Source organism: Cebus imitator, unplaced genomic scaffold (assembly GCF_001604975.1).
Source record: "Cebus imitator isolate Cc_AM_T3 unplaced genomic scaffold, Cebus_imitator-1.0 Scaffold332, whole genome shotgun sequence".
NCBI classification, from domain to species: domain Eukaryota; kingdom Metazoa; phylum Chordata; class Mammalia; order Primates; family Cebidae; genus Cebus; species Cebus imitator.
The window spans coordinates 2,062,568-2,082,636 of record NW_016107647.1 but is presented as its reverse complement, the minus strand read 5'-3'; the positions used below and the strand labels follow the sequence as shown (position 1 = coordinate 2,082,636).

The 20,069-nt window shown below is 38.9% G+C and overlaps 1 protein-coding gene across 5 annotated transcripts in view; it reads right to left on the bottom strand.

Annotated features, from left to right (window-relative positions):
* Positions 1–20,069, bottom strand: part of TMCC1 (transmembrane and coiled-coil domain family 1) — a 253,902-nt gene that overhangs the window by 229,619 nt on the left and 4,214 nt on the right. For 2 of the 5 annotated variants that reach the window (XM_037730137.1, XM_017505082.2), the window contains exon 2: positions 11,921–12,174. The exons of 1 other annotated variant lie outside the window; for it this stretch is intronic. In XM_037730137.1, coding sequence (XP_037586065.1) covers positions 11,921–12,124 — 204 coding nt within the window. In that variant the 5' untranslated portion in view covers positions 12,125–12,174. The remainder of the gene's footprint in view (positions 1–11,920; positions 12,175–20,069) is intronic. 2 more of the 5 variants (XM_037730136.1, XM_017505079.2) reach the window with 1 other exon arrangement.

Here is a 20,069-nt window from a genome sequence, read left to right as displayed (position 1 = left end):
GGCACAATTTTGGCTCACTGCAACCTCTGCCTCCCAGGTTCAAGTGATTCTCCTGCCTCAGCCTCCCAAGGCTGGGATTACAGGTGCTCACCACCAGGCTAATTTTTGTATTTTTAGTAGAGACGAGGTTTCACCATGTTGGCCAGGCTGGTCTTGAACTCCTGACCTTGTGATCTGCCCACCATGGCCTCCCAAAGTGCTGGAATTACAGGTGTGAACCACTGCACCTGGCCATCCTTGTTAATCTTCTATCTCATTGATCTAATATTGATAGTGAGGTGTTAAAGTCTTCCATTATTGTGTGGAAGTCTAAGTCTCTTTGTAGGTCCTAAGAACTTGTTTTATGAATCTGAGTGCTCTAAATAGTGGGTGCCTACATATTTAGGATAGTTAGTTCTTGTTGCATTGATCCCTTTATCATTATGTAATGCCTTTGTCTCTTGATCTTCGTTGGTTTAAAGTCCATTTTATCAGAGACTAGGACTGCAACCCCTGCTTTTTTTTTTTTGCTCTCCATTTGCTTGGTAAATATTCCCCCATCCCTTTATTTTGAGCCTGTGTGTGTCTTTGCACCTAAATACAGCACACCAATGGGTCTTGACTCTTTACCCAATTTGCCAGTCTGTGTCTTTAATTGGGGCATTTAGCCCAGTTACATTTAAGGTTAATATTGTTACATGTAAATTTGATCCTGTCATTATGATGCCAGCTGGTTATTTTGCCCATTAGTTGATGCAGTTTCTTCATAGCATTGATGGTCTTTACAATTTGGTATATTTTTACAGTGGCTGGTACCAGTTGCTCCTTTCCATGTTTAGTGCTTTCTTCAGGAGCTCTTGTAAGACAGGACTGGTAGTGACAAAATCTCTCAGCATTTGCTTGTCTGTAAAGGATTTTATTTCTCCTTCACTTATAAAGCTTAGTTTGGATATGAAATTATGGGTTGAAAATTCTTTTAAGAATGTTGAATACTGGCCCCCACTCTCTTCTGGCTTGTAGGGTTTCTGCAGAGAGATCCGTTGTTAGTCTGACGGGCTTCCCTTTGTGGGTAACCTGACCTTTCTCTCTGGCTGCACTTAACATTTTTTCCTTCATTTCAACCTTGGTGAATCTTGACAGTTATGTGTCCGGGGTTGCTCTTCTCGAGGTGTGTTTGTGGTGTTTTCTGTATTTCTTGAATTTGAATGTTGGCCTGCCTTGTTAGGTTGGGAAAATTCTCCTGGATAATATCCTGAAGAGTGTTTTCCAACTTGGTTCCATTCTCCCTGTCACTTTCAGGTACACCAGTTAAATGTAGATTTGGTCTTTTCATATAGTCCCATATTTCTTGGAGACTTTGTTCGTTTCTTTTCTCTCTTTTTTTCCTCTAATCTTGTCTTCTTGCTTTATTTCATTGATCTTCAATCTCTGATATCCTTACTTCCACTTGATTGATTCAGCTATTGATACTTGTGTATGCCTCACGAAGTTCTCATGCTGTGTTTTTCAGGTCATTTATGTTCTTCTCTAAACTGGTTATTCTAGTTAGCAATTCATCCAAACACCTCTATGCAAATAAACTAGAAAATCTAGAATAAATGGATAAATTCCTGGACACATACACCCTCCCAAGACTAAGCCAGGAAGAAGTCAAATCCCTGAATAGACCAATAACAAGTTCTGAAATTGAGGCAGTAATTAATAGTCTACCAAACAAAAAAGTCCAGGACCAGACGAATTCACATCTGAATTCTACCAGAGGTACAAAGAGAAAGAGGCAGTCCTTCCTAACTCATTTTATGAGGCCAGCATCATCCTGGTACCAAAACCTGGCAGAGACACAGCAAAAAAAGAAAATTTCAGGCCAATATCCCTGATGAACATAGATGCAAAAATCCTCAATAAAATACTGGCAAATCAAATCCAGCAGCACATCAAAAAGCTTATCCACCATGATCAAGTCGACTTCATCCCTGGGATGCAAGGTTGGTTCAACATATGCAAACCAATAAACATAATCCATCACATAAATAGAACCAATGACAAAAACCACGATTATCTCACCACATGCAGAAAAGGCCTTCAAAAAAATTCAAGAGCGCTTCATGCTAAAAACTCTCAACAAACTAGGTATTGACAGAATCTATCTCAAAATAGTAAGAGCTATTTTTATGACAAACCCACAGCCACTATCATACTGAATGGGCAAAAACTGGAAGCATTCCCTTTGAAAACCAGCACAAGACAAGGATGCCCTCTCTTACCACTCCTATTCAAAATAGTATGGGAAGTTCTGGCCAGGGCAATCAGGCAAGAGAAATAAATAAAGAATATTCAATTAGGAAAAGAGGAAGTCAAATTGTCTCTGTTTGCAAATGACATGATTGTATATTTAGAAAACCCCATTGTCTCAGCCCAAAATCTCCTTAAGCTGATAAGCAACTTCAGCAAAGTCTCAGGATACAAAATCAATGTGCAAAAATCACAAGCATTCCTATACATCAATAACAGAGAGCCAAATCATGAGTGAACTCCCATTCACAATTGCTACAAAGAGAATAAAATACCTAGGAATACAACTTACAAGGGATATGAAGGACCTCTTCAAGGAGGACTACAAGCCACTGCTCAAGGAAATAAGAGAGGACACAATCAAATGGAAAAACATTCCATGCTCATAGACAGGAAGAATCAATATCGTGAAAATGGACACACTGCCCAACGTAATTTATAGATTCAATGCTATCCCCATCAAGCTACCACTGAATTGTAAAACACTACTTTAAATTTCATATGGAACCAAAAAAGAGCCCACATAGCCAAGACAATCCTAAGCAAAAGAACAAAGTTGGAGGCATCACACTACCTGACTTCAAACTGCACTACAAGTCTACAGTAACAAAAACAGCATGGTACTGGTACCAAAACAGACATACAGACCAATGGAACAGAACAGAGGCCTCAAAAATAACACCACACATCTGCAACCATCTGATCTTTCACAAACCTGACAAAAGCAAAGGAAAGAGGATTCCCTATTTAATAAATGGTGTTGGGAAAACTGGCTAGCCATATGCAGAAAGCTGAAACTGGATCCCTTCCTTATGCCTTATACAAAAATTAACTCAAGATGGATTAAAGACTTCAACATAAGACCTAAAAACATAAAAACCCTAGAAGAAAACCTAGTCAATACCATTCAGGACATAGGCATGGGCAAAGACTTCATGACTAAAACACCAAAAGCAACGGCAACAAAAGCCAAAATAGACAAATGGGATCTAATTAAACTAAAAAGCTTCTGCAGAGCAAAAGAAACTATCATCAGAGTGATCTGGCAACCTATAGAATGGGAGAAAATTTTTGCAATCTATCCATCTGACAAAGAGCTAATATCCAGAATCTAAAAGAACTTAAACAATTTTACAAGAAAAAAACAACCCTATCAAAATGTAGGTGAAGGATATGAAATATGAACAGATGCTTCTCAAAAGAAGATATTTATGCAGCCAACAAACATATGAAAAAATGCTCATCTTCACTGGTCATTAGAGAAACGCAAGTCAGAACCACATTGAGATACCACCTCACGCCAGTTAGAGTAGCAACCATTAAAAAGTCAGGAAACGACAGATGCTAGAGAGGATGTGGAGAAATAGAAATGCTTTTCACTGTTGGTGGGAGTGTAAATTAGTTCAAGCATTGTGGAAGACAGTGAAGCAATTTCTCAAAGATCTAGAACTAGAAATATCATTTGACCCAGCAATCCCATTACTGGGTATATACCCAAAGGATTATAAATCATTCTACTACAAAGACACATGCACATGTATGTTTACTGCAGCACTGTTTACAGTAGCAAAGACTTGGAACCAGCCTAAATGCCCATCAATAACAGACTGGATAAAGAAAATGTAGCACATATATACCATGGAATACTATGCAACCACAAAAAAAGAATGAGTCATGTCCTCTGCAGGACATGGATGAAGCTAGAAACCATCATTCTCAGCAAACTAACATAAGAACAGAAAACCAAACACTGCATGTTTTCACTCCTAAGTGGGAGTTGAACAATGAGAACACTTGGACACAGGGAGGAGAATATCACACACCAGGGCCTGTTGGGGAGTGGGGGCCTAGGGGAGGGATAGCATTGGGAGAAATACCTAATGTAGATGACAGGTTGATGGGTGCAGCAAACCACCATGGCACGTGTATACCTATGTAACAAGCCTGCATGTTCTGCACATGTACCCCAGAACTTAAAGTATAACTTAAAAAAATAAAATTGACCATCTTAAAGTATACCATTTGGTGGCATTAAGTACGTTCCCAGTGTTTTGCAACCAACTCTATCTAGTTCCAAAATATTTTCATCATCCTAAATAAAAGCCCGAAAATATTTTTTAAAAAAAAGAAAAAAGAAATCAGAAAATCTTAAGAGCTGGGAGGAACAAGAGAGATCATGTAGTCTAAACTCTTGCAGGAACACCTTCCGTGATATCGCCAATCATCCAGCCATACTTGACTATCTTTAATGACAGAGACCTCACAACTTAGTCTACTTCATTTTAGTACAGATATTATGTTAGAAAGGTCTTCTCCTTAATGGAGTAACATCCACCTCTGCAGTAGATTCTGCCTACTGTCTGTTTTCTGGAGCAATATAAATATGGAGTCTACTCCTTATTTAAAGCAACTTCTCAATATATTTAGATAGTTATATTTCCAAGTATTATCTTCAGTAGCAAAATCCTAATTCTTCATAGACTGCTGATTGTAAAATGATTCCAACTAAAGTCTTGAGAGAAAAATTTTAAAATATTTGCTAAAAATTTAATTACATCTACCTCTTCTTCAGAGCACCAGTATTCACTGTAGCGTTATTTGTAACATCAAAAGTGCTAGACACAGTTGTCAATCCAACAGCCATTTCTCTCTTCTTCCTCATTAACCAGAACTCACACTTTGTTCAAGATAGTAATGATTGGTTTCAGGTAATATAGCTGTTATATTCTGTTTCCTAGACACACTTGGGGTCATGGGTAGCAATACAATTCCCAGTGAAATGTAAGGAGACATTACATAGGGAAGTGCACTCAAATGCATGGTCTGCTGACCCCATAGCATCAGCATTACATGGGAGCTTAACAAAGATACAAATTCTCAGGCCCTACTCCAAACCTATGGATTTCAGAATCTCTGGAAGTAGATTCCACAAATATGCAATATGAACTGTATTTTAACAAGCTCCCCAAGCAATTCTATGTAGACTAAAGTTCACAAAGCACTGTTTAGGAGACTTCTGGGATTTTTTTTCTTCCCATGTAAATGGCAGCACCTTCCCAGTAAAAAAAAAAAAACCTGTTTTTGAATGCAGTTGGTTGTGCTGCCTGGAGCTGAGGCAGCCATGTTGCAACCACAAGGTGACACAGGGAGGCTGAAAAGCCAACATAATGAGGAAAACAAAGGTGAGGGGAAAAAATCTGAGTCCTAAATATTGCTGAGCTACTGAACTAGTGCTGAATTATCTATCTCCTTGCTTTTGTTTATGTAAGAAAATTAAATGTTTTTATAGCTCAAGTCACTGTGAGATTTCCTGTTTTTTAAAATTATTATTTCCATAATTTACAACTGAATATATCCTAATGATATACATTTTGTCTACCTGTATAAATTTTTTTTTTTTTTTTTTTTTTTTTTTTTGAGACAGAGTCTTGCTATTATCCAGGCTGGAGTGCAGTGGTGCAATCTTGGCTCACTGCAATCTCAGCCTCCCAGGTTCAAGCAATTCTCCCACCTCAGCCTCCTGAGCAGCTGGGATTACAGGCACCCACCACCACGCCCAGCTAATTTTTATATTTTTAGTAGAGACAGGGTTTTGCCATGTTGGCCAAGCTGGTCTTGAACTCCTGACCTCAGGTGATCTGTCTGCCTCGGCCTCCCAAAGTGCTAGGATTACAAGGGTGAGAGCCACCACACCTGGCCTTTCCTTGGAAATTAATGGAGCTTTAATTCTAGTGGAAACTACACAGCAGATTAGGGACAAGACTTGTTAGTGGTCTCAAGACTAACACTGGTTATCTTAATGCAGTGTGGGCATATGGAAAACCCAAAAGAAATAAAATCACAGGAAATACATAACATGGAACAGTGTACAGCTGAAAAAAACTGACACAAGTTGGCCAAGTGCAGTGGCTCACACTTATAATCCCACCACTTTGGGAGGCAGAGATGGGAGGACTGCTTAAGGCTAGGAGTTTGGGATCAACCTGGGCAACCCAGCAACCTGTCTCTATGAAAAATTTTCAAAATTACCCAGGCGTGGTGGTGCATGCCTGTAGTCCCAGCTACTTGGGAGGCTAAGAGAATCCCTTGAGCCCAGGAAGCTGAGGCTGCAGTTAGCTATGATCACATGCACCACTGCACTCCAGCATAGGTGACAGAGTGACACCATGTATCTAAAAAATAAAAATAAAAAATAAGTTTAAAAATAGTTTTTTAATGACACAAGCTTGTAAGTAGCATAAGGTTAATCCCTGGTCCAAAATGCTTGGAACCAGAAGGGGTTTAGACTTCAGATTTTTTTTCACATTTTAAAATATTTTCATTATACATACCAGGTGAACATCCCAAATCCAAGCAGCATTTCCTTTGAGTGTTATGCTGGCACCCAAAAGGTTTCATATTTTGGATTTTCAAATTTGGGATCCTCACCCTATATTTTATGAGGAAAAAAAAAAGCAAGGTATAGATTTGCTTGAATAGCAGACCTCTATTTGAGTTTTTTATAAATATGTATGTACATATATACACACATATGTACATAAAATATCTGGAAGGAGACACAAAAAGAGGTAAAAATGATTGTTTCTAAGGAGGAGAACTGAGGACCAGGAATCAGGGATTAAAGTGAGACTTTCATTTCTATTTTTTCAACATCTGTATATTCCCATTCAAAATGAGTTTAAAATAAAAATTCTAAAAGTTTCTCTTAGATTCATATTACACATAAGAGAATTCTAAAAGTGGGTCAAAGCTAATACTTCTACAAAGTACCTAAAAATTATTATTTGACTACCAGCACCTGGCATAATGCCTTGCCTATAATACATTCTCTAATGTCTTCTGACTCAATTTACTATGGAATCAATTTCACCAGCTGCCATTTATGGCATCTAAGAATCTAAAAAATAGAGGCTAGAACTGAGCACAGTGGTTCACACCTGTAATCCCAGCACTTTGAGAAGCTGAGGCGGGAGGACAGCTTGAGCCTTGGAGTTCAAGACCAGCTTTGTCAACACAGCAACACCTTATCTCTACAAAAAACAAAATAAATTAAAAATAAATAAACAAAACATAGAGGGCAGGTGCAGTGGCTCATGTCCACAATCCCAACACTTTGCAAGGCTGAGGTGGGAGGACTGCTTGAGCCTGGGCAACATACCAAGACCCCATCTCTAAAAAAAATACAAAAATTAGCTGGGTATGGTGGTGCACACCTGTAGTCCTAGGTACATGGGAGGGTGAGGTGGGACAATCACTTGAGCCCGGGAGTTTGAAGCTGCAGTGAGCTATGACTGCACAACTGTGCTCCAGCTGAGTAAGGCTCTATCTCTAAAAAAAGAAAAACAAATAAGACAAATAAAAAGTAGAAAATAAACTTCAAATACATGAAGTTTCCTTTGAGTGTTATGTTACTTCTCTCTTAATAATCAAAGTCTGTCAGATAATTGCTTACCTCTGTTTTCCTTATCCTCCACGGTATTTGAGTACTGTCTTAAGTTGTCAGAAAGGAAAATCAGCTCACAACAACCTTCTTCAGGTTTTCCATATGCCCACACTACGTAAGATGACCAATACTAGATGCGGGCATGATGGTACATCTGTAGTCACAGCTACTCAGGATCTTAGGTAGGAGGATCACCTAAGCCCAGTAGTTCATCCAGCCTGAGCAATACAGCAAGACTCCATCGCTATTTAAAAAAAAAAGAAGAAGGGCTGGGCTCCATCACTCACTCCTGTAATCCCAGCACTGTGGGAGGCCCAAGTGGGTGGATCACCTGAGGTCAGGAGTTTGAGACCAGCCTAGCCAACATGGAGAAACACTGCCTCTACTAAAAATAAAAAATAAATTAGCCAGCTGTGGCAGCAGGCGCCTGTAATCCCAGCTACTGGAGAGGCTGAGGCAGGAGAATTGCTTGAACCCCAGAAGCAGAGGTTGCAGTGAGCCAAGATCATACCACTGCACTCTAGCGTGGGCAACAGAGCAAGCTCTGTCTCAAAACAAAACAAAAAAACACAAACAAACAAACAAACAAAAAAAAAAGATTACCTACACCAATGTGAGACCACTAACAAGTCTTGGCCCCAATCTGCTACTTCATTTCCACTAAAACATAAACTCATTAGGGTAGAAGCGCTTATGCACTGTATCTTCAACACCTACAACAGAGCCAACAAATATGAAAGTATTCAATAAATTTTTTTTTAAATAAATGAAGAAAAAGAGGTCTTCCATAAAAGCCAAGACTAAGTTACATCTAACCACACCCATACACTTTGGTTATTTATATGCTCATCTGGCTGAGGATGTTACACAGACTGGATACATTTATTCAAGAAGAACAAACAGGGCTGGGCATGGTGGCTCACACCTATAACCCCAGCACTTTGGGAGGCCAAGGTGGGTGGATCACCTGAGGTCAGGAGTGCAAGACCAGCCTGACCAACATGGAGATTAGCCGGGCATGGTAGCACATGCCTGTAATCCCAGCTACTCAGGAGGCTGAGGCAGGAAAATCACTTGAACCCAGAAGGCAGAGGTTGTGGTGGGCCGAGATTGCGAGACTGCACTCCAGGCTAGGCAACAAGGGCAAATTCCATCTCAAAAAAAAAAAAAAAGAAGAAGAAGAAATAGGAGTGTGAAGAGGTTCTTCTCATAAGCCCCACTGACAGAACAAAGACTATATTTAAAGTGTCTTTCAGCCCTAAAACCTAAGAAAGAAGAGTGACTAATGCTAATTAGCTCCTAGCCAATCCTTACATTTTTTCTTTTTCATAAAAATTGCTAAGGACAATTTTTAAAATCCTGAAGGTATGAATCAAAAATTTACGGGCCAGGTTTGGTGGCTCATGCCTATAATCTCAGCATTTTCGAAGGGTGAGGAGGGGGATTGCTTGAAGCCGAGAGTTTGAGACCAGCCAAGGCAACATACAGAGACACCCATCCCTACAGAAAAGAAAATAAATAAAAATTTTAAAAATAAACCCTGAAGATCTCCTCAAAGTAAATTTCCCAATATTACTTTAAATGAATAATTAAGCCAGTTGTTAATAATATTACTTAAATATCTTAAATCTTCTCCTGCCAAAAACATCTGCCTAGAGTTACAGATTTTAATCTGAGTACCCAGTCTCATCAGCATTTAGGAAATGTTTTGCATTTGGAAAGACAACATCTCCAATCAGACTTTAACCCCCAACTTCGCCACTAAAACTACTCTTTATCAAGGTTACCAATAATTGCCACATTGTTAAATCAAATAGTTAATTCTCAGCCCTCATCTCAAATATAGTATTTGACACAGCTGATCACTCTCTATTCCTTGAAACACTTTCCTCATTAGATTCCAGGATACCCTCTAACCTAGTTTTCATCTTACCTCTCTGGCTACTGCTACTAAGTCGTCTTTGATGTTTCCTTCTCACCTCCGGAACCTCTAAGCTCTGGAGTTAATTAAGTTCTTCAACTGTTTCTTACTTCCATCTCTACTCACTTAATTAGAGATCTCATCCAGCTTTCTGGATTTAAATATAATGTTTTAACAATACCCAGAGGTATATGTCCAGCAGATCCTTCTCTCCTGAATTCCAGATTCATAAACCCAACTGTCTACCCAACAACTCTAAGTCTTAATAGGCATCTTTAATTTACATCTAAAACTGAGCTTCTATTACTTCTCCTGGAAACTTGTTCCTCTTTCAGTCCTCCATCTCAATAAATGACAATAGCATCCTTTCAGAAACTCAGTACAAAAACCTTAACTCTTTCCTTTCTTTCACAGCACATATCCAATCGGCAAAACTTGCTGACTCTACTTGAAAAATATATCCAGAATCAGACCATGTGTTACTACAGTCATTGCTACTCTCTAGCACAAACCACATTTTCTCTAGCCTTGATTACAATAATAGTCTCCAAACTAGTATTTCTGCTTTTGTCCTTGCCCAATCCACCATTATCTATTCAGCAGCCAGAGAAATGAAAATGTCAAAATATAAATCTGATCATGTCACCCCACTGCCCAAATGCTCCAAAAACTTCCTATTTTGCTCAGTGTAAAAGCTAAAGTCCTACAAAGACCACCACCAACAGCAGTAGCACCTGGGAGCTTATTAGTAATAGGCCCTATCCCAGACCTATGAGACTAGAATCTGAATTTTAATAAGAACCAAAGTAATTCATGTGTGCATTAAAGTTTGAAAAGCACTTCCATAAAGCACCACCAAGTAAGGACCCACCCTCACCATCCTCAGGCAAGCTTCTGTCTCAGGACCTGTATGCCGTGATTCACTATGCCTAGAATGCTCTTCTCATGTATGTGTGTGGCTCACTCCTTTACCTCTTTCAAGCCCTTACTCAAATGTCATCTTCTGTGTGAATCCAACTGTGAACACTCAACCCCTTCCCCTCAAAACATTTTATTACTCCTTTCCTTTTACTTTTCTCATTAGAATTTGTCATCATAAATTTAAAAACTGCATTTATGCATTATTTATTTATTTCAGGCCAGGCATGGTGCCTCATGCCTGTAATCCCTGCATTTTGGGAGGCCAAGGTAAAAGGATCACTGCGCTTAAGAGCTCAAGACCAGCATGGGCAACATAGTGAAACCCCCATCTGTACAAAATATAAAAATATTAGCTGATCACAGTGGCATACACCTGCAGTCCCAGCTACTTGGGACGCTGACATAGGGGAACTGTTTGTGCCCAGGAGTGTGAGATTGCTATGAGCTATGACTGCACCCTTGCACTCCAGCCTGGGCTACAGAGCGAGACATTGTCTCAAAAAAAATTCAAAAAGTTTTCAGAGAGAAAAACTGAGTATTCTGAGTGAAAAGAACAGATATGCCTAACTGTCTATAATGCAATAACAATCCTTTATATTGATAAAAATCTTTCACACAGATTTTCTCATCTGATTCTCAATAACTCCACGAGCTGTGTAAAGCAAGTAACAGTAAGACCATTTTAGAGGTGAGAAAGCAAACATACTTTAACTCTCAAAGTATGGAATAATGTCAAACCTGGCACTGAAGTCTCAATTTTTAGTTCAAAACTCTACAATATCACACCTCCTCTTGCCAATTAAACTGAACCAGACTATGAAATCATATAGCCATAATATTATGTTAAGGGTACTAAACTTTCCTAATCCATCCAGTGTCTATGCAGAATGAGAACAAACTCAGTTCACCGAAGCCACAATTTCAATTTGAGAAATAAGAATGCAAGCTACAGCTGGGGATGGTGACTCACACCTGCAATCCCAGCACTTTGGGAGGCTGAAGGATCACTTGAGCCCGCGAGTTTGAGACCAGCCTCGGCAATACAGCAAGACTCTGTCTGTATTATAAAAATAAAATTAAAAAATTTTAGTTTTTAAAAACAGAATTCAAGCTGCTCCCTGTTACTTATAAGTGTAATCCCAAGTCTAATAACATGCATGAAGAATGTAGGAAATGAGCTGTTTCATTACATACATTAGGAAAGTTCTTGTTGAGCCACAGTTGCTATAAAAAAAGAGAAAATGAGAAAGGAAGATGGAACAAGTAAATGAATGAGAATTGAGTTCTAGAGAGGAAAATGTAATTATTTTACACTGTTCTGAGTGCCTATGTGATGTGATTTTGCAGAAGAAAAAAAAACATACCTCCTCAAAATCCCAGCAATAGCTTTCCTTTCTTTGCATAGATGTAGATGAACAGTTGTAATCCAAAAGGTTTCCCAAAAAGTTCTTTTTAAAAAAGACATAGAAACAGAAGATCCATATGAAAAAGAGATCCAATCTGGGAGGATGGACACTGTGTCTTCTAAATCTTGTCACCAAGAGCAACTGTTCACTGAGTGTCAGCATCTGAAGAAAGTGCTAACTGTGGATTTGTCTTCTCCAGAGATTAATACCTGCTGGGACAGAGGAGCAAGAAAAGAAAGAACTGCTGAATGTAAATGACTGTCTAACAAACAATGACAGGCTGATCATCTCAACTCTGAAAGGCCGAAACCCAAAATGCTCCAAAATCTGAAAACTTTCTGAGTCCCAACATGATCCTCAAAGAAAACACTCATTGGAGCATTTCAGAGTTTAGACTTTCCAATTAGGGATGCTTAACTGATACGTGTAATATAAATATTCCAAAATCTAAAAAATCTGAAATATTTCTGAGGTATATCAGTTCTCAGGCTGCAAAACTTTTTAAATTAACATTAGTGAACAAAAAATGATCACATGGAGGTAATACCAGTGACCACACCTAGCTGGCACTGAGTTATTAATGACAGCAATAACCAAAAGTACACTTCAGCAGGTAATGCAGCTCTCTCTCTGATAATAGTAAAGAAAATATTAAAATCTATTTCAAGTTTCTTATAGTAAAATCATGGTCATATCATACAACCAATCACAGATAAATATTTGTCTGCAGTCTGCCAAACAGACCAATTATTCTGGCAACTTACTTAACAAATATTGTGGAACTACTAATGCAGATGTCCACTCTCAGCAGAAAATGTAGAATAATCATACAAAAAAATACATATGTAGGTTTTGGCAGAGGAACTAAAAGTTAACGTGAAAACAAAGGGATATCAAAGTTAATATGACATATAGAGTGGTTTCCATACCCTTTTTAGATAACATACAGAACAAGAAATCTATTACGGCAACAAATTAAGGCAGTATTTATTGATACCTGCTACATCACTGCATTTATATCAAATCACACATTACAGAATATATATAACAGGTTGAAATGAAATACATTGGATGGAACTAGCAGCAGGCAAGACACAGTAGAAGGAAAGATGAGTGGATGTAAAGACACAGCAATAAAAACTATCCACCCATCACTTTGGGAGGCCAAGGTGTGCGGATCACCTGAAGTTGGGAGTTCCAGATCAGCCTGACCAACATGGAAAAACCCTATCTCTACTAAAAATACAAAATTAGCCAGTCATGGTGGCACATGCCTGTAATCGTAGCTACTCAGGAGGCTGAGGCAGGAGAATGGCTTGAACTCGGGATGCGGAGGTTGCAGTGAGCCAATATTGGGCCACTGAACTCCAGCCTAGGCAAAAAAAGCAAAACTCCGCCAAAAAAAAAAAAAAAAAAAAAAAAAAAAAAAACCACTATCCAAAATGAAACACAAAATATAAGATCAAGGGAAAAAAGCAGAGCATCAGTAAGGTATGGGGCAACCTCAAGGAACCTAATAATACATATGTAATTGGAATCCAAGGAGGGATGTTTGAATATTTGGACAAATAATAGCCAAAAAATGTGCCAAATCTGATGAAAAGTATAAACTCACAAATTCAAAGAGCTTAACAAAAAGAGCAAAAAACTCAAAGAAAGCTAAAACTCCACCATGGCACAACAAAATAAAATTCCTTGAAACCAGACATAAGGAAAAATCTTAAAAGGAGCAAGAGGAATAAGGAACGGGAGAAAATATTTACAGATCATCTATCATCCAGAATATACAAAGAACTCTTAAAACTCAACAAAAATAGGCCAGGCACAGTAGCTCACACCTGCAATCCCAGCACTTTGGGAGGCTGAGGCAGGTGGATCATGAGGTCAGGAGTTCAAGACCAGCCTGACCATCACGGTGAAACCCCATCTCTACTAAAAATACAAAAATTAACGGGGCATGGTGGCACACGCCTATAATCCCAGCTACTCAGGAGGCTGACACAGGAGAATCACTTAAACCCGAAAGGCAGAAGTTGCAGTGAGCCGAGATGGCGCTACTGTACTCCAGCATGGGCAACAAAGCAAGACTCCTTCCCAAAACAACAAACAAAAAAAAATTCAACAAAAACAAAAAACCTGATAAAAATGGGCAAAGGATATTTCTCCAAAGGGGATACATGAATGGCTAATAAACATAAATCATTAGGGAAATGCAAATCAAAACTACAATGAGATACCACTCACACCCATTAGGATAGTTACGATCAGAAAAAAAAAAGAAAACAAGTGCTGACAAGGAGAAAGTGGAACCCTTGTGCACTGCTGATAGGAATGTACAATGACACAGCTGCTGTGGAAAACAGTAAGGAAGTACCTCAAAAAATTAAAAATAGAATTACCATATGATCCAGCAATTCCATTTCTGGGTTTATAGCAAAAAGATTTAAAGCAGGGTCTGTAAGAGATATCTGTATAGTCATATTCACAGAAGTATTATTCATAATAGCCAATAAGTGGATGCAACCCAAATGTCATATCAGTCCATCAACAGATGCATGGATAAGTAAAATGTGGTATATAATATAGAATGAAATATTAAGCAGTCTTAAAAAAGAAGAACATTCTGAAAAATACTACAACATGGATGAAACTTCAGGACATTAAGTGAAAGAAGACAGTCACAAAAAGACAAGTACTGTACGATTCCACTTATATGAGGAACCTATAGTAGTCAAATTCACAGACAGTAGAACAGTGGCTTCTGCAGGCCAAGGGAAGGGTCTGCGGAGTTAGTGTTTGTAACAGAGTTTCAGTTTGGAAGATGAAAGGAGTACTGGAGATGAATGATGGTGATGGTTGTACAACATTATGAATGTATTAATATCAGTGAACACCACACTTAAAAATGGTTAAAATCAGCCAGGCATGGTGGCCCACACCTGTAATCCCAGCACGTTGGGAAGCCAAGGTGGGCAGATTACCTCAGGTCAGGAGTTAGAGACCAGCCTGGCCAACATGATGAATCCCGTCTCTACTAAAAATATGGAAATACGGGGGGAAAAAATAGCCAGGCATGTGGTAGCACATGCCTGTAATCCCAGCTAATCAAGACGCTGAGTTGGGAGAACCACTTGAAACTGGGAGGCAGAGGTTGCAATGGGCCAAGATCGCATGACACTGCACTCTGCAGTGACTCTAAATTAATTAATTAATTTAAAAAATGGTTAAAATGGGCCAGGTTGGCTCATGCCTGCAATCCCAGCACTTTGGAAGACCAACGTGGGAGGATTGCTTGAGCCCAGGAGTTTGAGATCAGGCTACGGAACATGGTGAGACCCCATTTCTACAAAAAACAAATGTAAAAATTTGCCAGGAATGGTGACAGGCACCTGTGGTCCTAGCTATTCAGGAGCCTGAAGTGGAAGGATGGTTTGAACCTAGGACGTCAAGGCTGTAGTAAGCCATGTTCATGCAACTGCACTCCAGCCTGGGTGACAGAGTGAGACCCTTCTCAAAAACAAACAAACAAAAAATGGTTAAAATGGTAAATATTTAATTATGTGCATTTCACTACAATAAAAAATACGTTTTTGGGCTGGGAGTGGTGGCTCATGCTTGTAATCCCAACACTTTGGGAAGCCAAGAGAGATGAATCACTTGAGGCCAGGGGTTCAAGACGAGCCTGGCCAACATGGTGAAACCTTGTCTCTATTTTAATTTTTTTTAGAAATAAAAAAATTAAAAAAAGAAAAATATATATTTTTTAAAGAAAAATAAAAGCAGCCAGAGGGAAACGACCACATATTACATACAGAAAAATAAACCAAATGAAAGCAGATTTCTCATTGGAAACAATGCAGGTGAGAAGATCGCGAAACAGCATCATAAAGAAAATGTCAACAGTAATTCCATATCCTATGAAAATCGTTCCTAAAACTAAAAACAAATTAAAGACTTCTTCAGATATTCAAACAATAAACAGATTCATTATCAGCAAATGTGCACTACAAGAAACATCAGTCCTTCAATCAGAAGAAAAATACCATGTAGAAACCTAGAACTATACAAAAGAACTAAGAGCCCCCAAAAAGGTAAAATATATGAATAAACAAAATATTCATACATACTGGACAAAGACTTTTATTATAGTGCGAGCAGACTCATTTACATTATTAAAGTAAATTAAAAAGCACTGTCAAGAATTTTCAGGCTGGGCACGGTGGCTCACACCTGTAATCCCAGTACTTTGGGAGGCTGAGGAGGGAGAATCACTTGAGCCCAGGAGTTGGACCAGCCTGGGAAACACAGTGAGACACCATTTCTACAAAATAAAATAAAAAAGAATTTATACACATCTTCCAACATGCTTGTCTTCCAAAAACCTCCAAGTACCCTAATTATTAGAACTCAGTTCCCATTACACTTTCCTATAAATCAGTCAATATTATTTCTTCTTTATAAAATGAAGCTCTAAAGTACAAGCTATTTGTCTGACAAAAGAGAGTCTTTTGAAGAAATAAAATCAAAACTAAAATCTTGTTTTCAGCTCAGTATTCTATTACACGGTGGTTTTTAAACCCTTTGAAGGGCTTGCCTACAGAGAAATTTCTTGAGATAAAAAACAATACGTGGTCAATATATAATGTATCTATTTTTTCACTGTCTCAATGGAACCCAAAAGTCATTTAAAAATGAAGTACAGCATGCTGGGTGTAGGGGCTCATACCTGTAATTCTAGCACTTTGGGAGGCCAAGGCAGGCAGATCGCTTGAGCTCAGGATTCAAAACCAGCCTGGGCAACATGGCAAAACCCCATCTCTACAAAAAAATGCAAAAATTAGCCAGACATGCTAGCACAGGCCTATAGTCTCAGCTACTCAGGGGGCTGAGGCAGGAGGATTGCTTGAACCTAGGATGTCCAGGCTACAATGAGCTTTGATCACACCAAGGCACTCTGGCCTGGGCCACAAAGTGAGATCCTGCTTTAAAATAAATAAATAAATAACCTACAGCAAAGAATGGTCCTTGCTTTCAAGAAATGTGAAAAACAGGAACAGGTTTCAATGAGTTGGTCACGCTGCCCCAAACTGGCAAAAGAAGAAAACTTCTGCCAAGTCTTCCTGAGGAAAATGAATTTGTCAAAGCAATATAGCTGCAAAACAAAGCTTTGGGGTCAGGTGCTGAAGTAGGAAAAGGATCACCTAACGTCAGGAGTTCGAGACCGGTCTGGCCAACATGGTGAAACCCTATCTCTACAAAAATACAAAAATTAGCCAAGCATGATGGCTGGTGCCTGTAATCCCAGCTACTCGGGAGGCTGAGGTGGGAGAATCGCTTGAACCCAGGAGGCAGAGGTTGCAGTGAGCCAAGATCATCCCATTGCACTCCAGCTTGAGTGACAGAGCAAGACTCTGTCTCAAAAAAAAAAAAGAAAAAGGGAAAACAATATTTGATGTTATTCTATTATAGTTCAAACCTGAGGGAATGTAGCTAGTAAGAAGAAAATCTCGGACAGGCACGGTGGCTCATGCCTGTAATCCCAGCACTTTGGGAGGCCAAGGCAGGTGGATCACAAGGTCAGGAATTCAAGAGCTGCCTGGCCAAGATGGTGAAACCCTATCTCTACTAAAAATACAAAATATGTGATTCCATTTATGTGAAATGTTTAGAATAGGCAAACCCATAGGATAAAAATCAGACTGTGGTTGCCAGAGAACAAAGACAGGGACTATTTAACAGGTATGGGGTTTCTTTTTGGAGAGAAAATGTTCTATAGTTTGACAGCGGTGGTGGTTTGCACATGTTATACTGTGAATGAACTAAAAGCCACTGAACTGTGCATTTAAGATGGTTAACTACAGATCATAAATTGTATGTTAATTTTACCTCAAGGAAAAAAAATACTTCTGAATGTTAGTTATCTTGCTCCTGTATCTTCCACTACTTAACAAAATACTGTGAGCATTAAAAAAGAGATCACTCAAAAACACTTTTTAAGACATAATATATTGGCATTCTAAAAAAGGCAAAACTATAGAGACAGTAAAAAATATCAGCGAGGTTGTCAGAGGCTGGTGTAAGGGAAGTAAATAAGTGAGAAACAAACTTTCTAGAAATGTGGAACTAATTTGTATGATACTGTAACATTAAACATAAAATACTAGAAGTCTGCCAAAATTCATAGAAATTTAAAGCACAAAGAATAAACTTTAACATATACAAATTCATAATTAGGAGATAAGGGTATCTCAGCAAAAAAAAAAAAAAAAAAAAAAGCAGAATGTGACAAAATCTAAATCTATTACAAATATATGAGACAACTTTGGGGAGTAGGGAAAGGTGCTAACCTAAAAAACATTGGGAATGAGTGCTGTCTATAAAACTAAAGGCAAAAAGAACTATCCATAAGTTCTAGTTGATACACTAGTTTCCCACATGCATACAGATTAACAGTTCTGAAACCACTGTATGTGTATGCTGGAATTGAAGAACTAAGTAAATTCTGGTGGAGAGTGGGAGCCAGATTTCTCACTGGTGAAGTGAGAGGTTACATATAAGCAAGGTAAGGTCAGAATGATACATGTGGTAATTAATTAGAGTTGGAGACATCATGAAGTCAAGTTTAGTTTAATATACAGTTACATATAGAAATATATAAAAATATGTGTATTTACACAGGTTAGTATGTACAAATATATCTCCTTCCTCTGTCAACTGAGAGGGCCTAGAAGCAAAAACACATCAGTACCAACAAGCACACCTACCACCCAGATCTTGGTTTGTAACACCACTCTTCAATAAAAGGTACCAGCATTCTTTGAAGAAATCATTGATTGTAAGACTGGAGCAGAAAATATGCAAGATGAACCTTAGAGCATCTTATGTTGCCAGAAAGGAAGAAGGTACACACACAATGTTGGAGGTATGTCAAAGAGAAAGGATAAAGGAGGCAACTTAAAGAGCTACCAATGGCCAAAGCTGAAACAATTAAGCAATGAAATTTAAGTAGCTACACCACCCTTCAGGAGGTAGAAAAGAACTCATCACCATTAAGTGTGGGCTGTACATAGTGACTTTTTTCCAGAGTAGAGGACAAAAGAGTAACTTTACAGTGCAGAAAACAAGCATTGCTTCAAGCCAGATGAGCAAGGTTAATAGCAACACTGATAAGTCATATTGGTAGTATATATGACTTATATATGATGAGAATGACACTTTGCCCCTGTGGTCTTCCTTCCAAAAGCATATTACATTCCTGGCCTAACTATAAGAAAAACATCGGACAAATCCCAAAGAATATTCTATAAAAATACCTGACCATGGCTGGGCACAGTGGCTCATGCCTGTAATCCCAGCACTCTGGGAGGCTGAGGAGAGCAGACTGCTTGGTCCCAGGAGTTCGAGACCAGTGTGGGCACCATGGCGAAACCCCATCCCTACAAAAAGTACAAAAATTAGCAGAGCGTGATGGCACACATCTGTGGGCCCAGCTACTCCAGAGGTTGAGGTCAGAGGATCACTTGAGCTCAGGATGTCGAGGGTGCAGTGAGCTGAGATCACACCTCGCTGACAAGAGAAAGAGCCTGTCTCAAAAAAACCAACAAACAAAATCTGACCAGAAAACTTCAAAACTGCCAAGGTCATTAAATACAGGGAAAGTCTGAGAAACTCACAACCAAGAGGAGCTAAGGAGACATGATTACTAAATGTAATGTGGTATCCTGGATGGGATCCTGGGGCAGTGAAAGAGCATTAAGGAAAAAAACTTGTGGAAATCTAAAGTATGGTCTCTGTAATAATGTATCAATATTGGTTTATTAATTGTGACAAATTTACCACAGGAATGTAAGAGGTTAATAATATGGGAAACAGTGTAGAGTAGGCAGGAACTCTTTACCATCTTTGCAATATTTCTCTAAATCTAAATTTTAAAGTCTATTTTAAAAAATTATAACAGGCCGGGCGCGGTGGCTCAAGCCTGTAATCCCAGCACTTTGGGAGGCCGAGGTGGGTGGATCACGAGGTCACGAGATCGAGACCATCCTGGTCAACACGGTGAAACCCCGTCACTACTAAAAATACAAAAAATTAGCTGGGCATGGTGGCG